This window comes from Rhinoderma darwinii, chromosome 1 (assembly GCF_050947455.1).
Source record: "Rhinoderma darwinii isolate aRhiDar2 chromosome 1, aRhiDar2.hap1, whole genome shotgun sequence".
Classification (NCBI taxonomy): Eukaryota; Metazoa; Chordata; class Amphibia; order Anura; family Rhinodermatidae; genus Rhinoderma; species Rhinoderma darwinii.
The window spans coordinates 590,863,889-590,869,888 of NC_134687.1; the positions used below are offsets into that span (position 1 = coordinate 590,863,889).

At 39.2% G+C, this 6,000-nt stretch overlaps 1 protein-coding gene across 5 annotated transcripts in view; it reads left to right on the forward strand.

Moving 5' to 3' along the window:
* LOC142662012 (von Willebrand factor A domain-containing protein 5A-like) overlaps nt 1-5,533 on the forward strand; it is a 79,515-nt gene extending 73,982 nt beyond the window's left edge. For all 5 annotated transcript variants that reach the window (XM_075839817.1, XM_075839835.1, XM_075839826.1 and 2 more), the window contains 3 exons: nt 481-644; nt 2,316-2,442; nt 4,812-5,533. In XM_075839817.1, coding sequence (XP_075695932.1) covers nt 481-644; nt 2,316-2,442; nt 4,812-4,891 — 371 coding nt within the window. In that variant the 3' untranslated portion in view covers nt 4,892-5,533. The remainder of the gene's footprint in view (nt 1-480; nt 645-2,315; nt 2,443-4,811) is intronic.
* The last annotated feature ends 467 nt before the right edge of the window (nt 5,534-6,000 follow it).

Sequence of the window (6,000 nt, forward strand, 5' to 3'; positions counted from 1 at the left end):
TAAGACAGCCGTCTTTAATGCAGGCACCAAGTTGATTTGGAGCGTGTAACTGGTCTGGAGGAGGCTGAACTCTTAATGGTTGGTAGGGGATCAAATACTTATTTCTTGTCCTATCTTTTGCTTTTTACAGGCCATACTCCCATATTTGTATGGGAGCAAGGGCCGAAAATGCGGGCAGCCATTGGGCACGGCTGTGTGTATGAGACCTAAGGGAGGTAGGTGGCTGTCCACACGCTTGCTGACTACAGTAACAGCTAGCAGAATTGTGAATAAAGCTCTGGAGCAAAATACTGTAACTCAGTAATGTAATATATTTGCAAAGTGACTCAACTTTATTTGTAGATTATATTATTGTACAAAGTGTAAAATGGAGCTCATCGGTATCAGGTCATTGATACTTGTGAAATATTCACTGCATAATTCTTGTTACTTAATGTCTAATGTAATTATCTGTATTTTTCTGTCTTTTGCCTAAATAAGATGAATTCCTCATGGATGCGTGTTCAGCTGTAATCGAGAAGACGCCCTCTTTTGTCAGTTTGATTTCTCTTCAAAATGCTGACGGTTCCTGGAATCTTAACCCTGCGTTCTCCTCAATGCTGGGAATATCTGAGCAGGATATAAACAACAAGAATCCGGATCAGGTATGACTGATACTGTGTCTGGATAATCTTAGCCTTGCTCTAGCATTCTTGGATAATGTACATTGTATAACGTGTGGTGTTTATTTCATTTAAAATGTTAAAAACCCATAAAACAATTCATCCAAAACTATGCGATGGTCAAATCATGGGCTGACGAAATGGCCAAATGTACAATGAGGTTGTCTGTGAATAAGTCATAATCACTGTATAATGAAAAGTTCTGCAACCTCTAAATAAATGGGGGATTTTTAAGTCTTACATTTCATCCAGTCTTATTCCAAAGATCGCTGGAGTAAGATTTGCCTAATTTATTAAGAGGCGCACACCTCCTATTAACTTAAGCACATTCCAAGACCTCTGTGCGCCTGAAAGGCATGTGTATGCCAGCTACGAGTTGGCGTAAATTTCTGCTATAATTTATGACTTTTTCTCGCCAAAATTATAGTACATTTATCAGGCTGTGTCTGGCCACGCCCCTGCCACTAAAGTCACTATCTTTTTATGCAAATTCCGACTTATGTGCCGTTTGCTACTTTCTTACACCAGAAAACTTGCACAGAACTAGTAATAAATTCCCCCTTTGTGTTTAAATTCCTAACCATTTCAAGATCTGTGCTAGCTGTCAATAAATGGAAATATTTATTACTTACATCCAGAGGTTGACTACACTTCCTGACCTAATACTTACCACAAAGCTGATAGGCTTGTTACAATGTGACAGTGTAGAAAATCCTCCGCTTCGTACGCTAGACAGACTGGACTCCAGACTGATATGTGCACTGACAAATTGTAGCAAACCCAGGGTCGGACACCAACAACAGAAGACCCCTGTTCAAGAACAGTACATGTCTTATCTGTGTTTTCCAGCCCTGAGCTTACCTGACACAAACACACTTGTGATGTCACAGTTGCAAACCTGATAGAAAAAGTTGTGATGTCACAGCTGCTTACTTGACTGAAACTCATGATATCGCAGTCCCTTACCTGACTAAAGTTAGTTGTGATGTCACAGCAGCATAACTGAGTGATATATATTTGTGATGTCACCAGTCTAAAACGCACTTGTGATGTAACTGAGGTTTACCTCATTATAGCACATTGGTGATGTCACAGCTGCCTACCCGACTGAAAAACCCTTGTGATATCACAGCAGCTCAACCAGGAGAAGACACCAAAAAAGGAGGGTCCCTGTGCAAGAACAGTATATGGGCTCCTTGATTTCGGAATACATATTTAATGACAGTGGGGTGCCAGCAATAGACTACCTTCTTCATGGCTATCCAGATAATCCCTCACTGCTGTACCAATCCACCAGTAATTGTGAGGAATCGATAGGAAGGAATGTATCCCCTGACACATCATCTAGTAGAAAGTTGGGATTACTATTATTTATTTTTTCTTTTTGACGTAGCAATGTGCCCCCTTGACAGCAGGGCGCTGGTGCAGCTGCACAGGGTACACACATATGGGGTGTTTATCACCGACAAACCCTCGAGACATCAAAAAGATTTGTGCTGCTGTGCTTAGCTGACAGAAGATTGTCTAGACTGCGTAGAAAATTCTCAGCTGTGAGTGGAGAAACATTAGATCTGTACGGATTTAGCATCTATATGTATTTATTCCTATAAATATTATATTCCAATTTGATTCAATTTTTTTCATCCTCATTAGAAAATGGACTCATCTGTGTGGGCGACAGTCCTTGCTGTGATCTGGCTCCATACATCTTGTCAGGACCAGAGAGAGGAATGGGAATTACTGGAGGGAAAAGCCATCTCTTGGCTTAAGGCCAAAGCAGGTAACATCTCACAGAAGTCCATTCAGTGCCTCCATCGCAGATTCTATTTAACTAAATGTGCAGCGCTATATTTCCCGTCAAAACGACGGACATCTCAAATTCATAGGTCCAATCTTACGGAGAATACTAGGTTTAGGCAGGACTGTTTACCTTCAGATTATTTTGTGGCTGTTATGTGTTTGGATCATCATTCCAAGACATATGAACGATTGTGGTCATTAACAAATAGTCAGGCATCTATTAAAATTACCCAACCCAAACGATCACAAGCCGCAATAAACAATCCCTTCAGTTCTGTTTCACTTGTATGAGTGCACGTAAGGTAAGCAAGGTTCTGTTGGACCCCATAGATTTTAATTTATCGAAGGATCTAATAGGAAAAGTAGATGCTATATTTTTAGTCCGCTTTAGAAAAGAGGAAACACAAAGAAATGAGAAGGACAATAGATATAGGAAAATGTAAAAATTATGATGCATAAACATTCAGAACTGCCAGGAAGGACAAAGGCAACTATAACAACAACAAAGGTAAAGATACTGATGGAAACAAACCCGGAAAAACAAGGATCCATGAGTTTAAAAAGGAAATTCTAAGCTTCAGTGAGACGTGAAGCTATAGAGAAGTACAAGGAAGCCTTTAGCTATCGACTTATGATACTTACATTCCCTTTAAGGCCTCCTGCATACGTTGTGTATTTGCTGCAGAGCTTCCATTCGCATTTTCTGTGCAGAAATCTCGCCCCATGTTACAGTAGCACCAAAGTGGATGAGATCTAAGCAAATCGCAACCACATGCTGTGGAAAAAAATCTGCAGAAAAGGCGTGGAAATTGACCTGCGGTGCGGCTTCTGAAACTTCAACATGTCAAATTCATATTACGAAAATGCTGTGGAAACTCTGCTGTGGATACGCAACGTGTGCAGGGACACAAGTCTTCTAATTTTATTACCCATACACATATTCTTGTATCTTAAGAAAATAACCTATTATTTAAATCAGGTTGTATTATAAATTTATTTATTTTTGTTTTGGTGGTGTTTTCTTATTGTTATTATCTACGTAAAAATTATATAGAAATATTCCTTATTCATGTAGCTCACTTGTCAGCTTTGCTGTGTAGACTGGGGCAGAAAGAGAACAGTCAGCTCATTATCATAAAAAAGTGTGCGAGTTAATGACATCTCTATTGTACTGCTGGAGGTCTAGATAAGGCAGGATAGTAACACTAAACACACAGAGTAGGCTCTGTATTCAGCTCCCCTGTCGCTCCTAGGTCTTTGGGGGAGGTGCTGTACTCCATCACTTCCTGGAAATTGTATTACTCTATGTCATTTCTCTTAATTGACTTCCATTCATTGGAGCTGCCGTAAAGCATACACTCTGCTGTAATATATATATATATATATATATATATATATACACAGACAATACAGGAAGGAAGTATGTGTCTCCTATAACGCCATCTTAAGGGATGGATTTTAAATTTAAAAAAATGCTACATTCAGTTAAGTTTTATCTAATTCTGGACATATTAAGACAAGACACATCTCATTGGAGAAGATAAAAGTTTGAAAAAGAGATAAAGTAACAAGAAAAAAAGGCCAACCAAATAGCAAGGTGGTGAATGGAGACAATAATAGAATTCATGAAGATGTCGACAAGAAGCCTGAAGAACGAAGCACAAGACAAGATTGTGCAGGATCATGAGTCATATGACCTGTGCCACCATTTTTTGTATGTCTCCAATGTATCTAATATAAAAAAATTAAGCAGTTTTTCAAATAGTATTGAATAAAAGTCTCCTACAGGTTTGTGAACACAGTTCCTATGCAAACCTATTTTTTTCCATGGTTACAGACTACAAACCGTGTATAGTCTGATCCTGCAGTTTTCTCTTATTTCACTTCCTCTCCCTCTTCTTAATAACCTACAGTCAGTAGAAACGTAAGCAGATGGAAGGGAATACACGACTGCTTTATCTGACTTGACACACGGTGTGTTTGTAGTCTAACCATGGACCCACAAAGGTCTGCATTGGACCTATATACACAAAACAGTTGCTTAGTTTTTTTTATTCTAGACATGTTGGAGCTACAGATGAGCAAATCTTTAAAAATTCTCCTTGACGCCATTTTGCCAAAAGGCGGATTGTCTATAACAAAGCTGTATTTGCTGGAGGCAGAATTACTAATCCATAATCCATATTCCAACATTTCAACTTACATTGAATTATTTCCAGCAAATGCAGCTCCAAAGTATACCATTTTGGTTGTAGTCACAGCTAGTGAGGCAATTGCCTTGATCAGTTAGGTAATGTGTCTAATGCTATTGATGGTTCTAACCGGGAGGGGCATTTTGTATTTTTTCAGGTTCGTCTCTGGATAAGTTTGTCACAGTTGGGAATGAGCTGTTGAAATCCTCCGTGGATCCTAAAGTGTTTGGCCTGTGAGAGGAAGAATAAAGATGGCGGAAGGCTTCTCCTCCTGAATCCTTGAATATTGCCGTCCTCCAGAATGTCGCTGCTTCTCGTCTTGACTTTGGATTCAGTTTGCATAATAATATGTCTGTGCCTTATTACTCTACATCTAGAACACAAGCCAAAGATAGAAGTATTTATCCTAGAGAATAATCTTCTAGTTATATTCTCATTATACAGGAGCTTCAATATCCACATATTATTAAAAAGTAAGGAGCAACTCCACCCAAAATGTATTCATTCAGGAGGACAGTCCTTACGGGTGTATTGACATATTGGCGTACTAGTGATGTAACAATAAGACACACACAAATGTGTGACATTTTTAGAGATAGGTGGAATTACTCTTTACTAAAATCGGTTTATGATTGACAGAACCTCTAACAATGGGTCAACTATGGTGAATAGGAAAAAATCGGAGTAGAGACCGCAGGGCGGGCATGTCTACAGCTTATTATGTATGGTATTTGTGCATATTGTGGGTCTTTTTCTTTTTACATATTCCAGTCATACATTTTTGAAATGTTTAAGTGTTTATTAAATGATCTAATCAATGATTACAGCGTTCGGCACGTGTATACATATCATTATAAATAAACACAGTTATTGGTCAGATGTTGATGTTGTAGTCATCTGTGTCCATCACAGGAACACATTTATCAGAAACGTAATATGAAGCGCCTAGGCTCAGATGCAAAATCTATACCAGAGTCAATTATTATCTTATGTGACAGAGGGGCCATTGGGCTTCTTCAGGCACCAGATGCACCTGCACCCCCTTTAGTTTCGTCAATGATGTTTACGTTTTTTTCACGAGCCCACCACCATTATAGACACCTCTATCTCACAGCTGTACCTCCAAAGTGTGCGATAACAACCTGTTATTACAGGGGTGGACATTACATGTAACCTGTGCAGCATCATGGGGCCCTGCAGTCTATGGGTGACTCTGCTGTCTTAAAAAAGTAATAGTAATTCGTACTGTCTATATAATTATATGTAAGGGGCTACACTCCTTTCTAGCCATGTCTGACATTACTGGTGGATTGGTGCAGCAATGAGGGATAATCTGGAAGGCCATG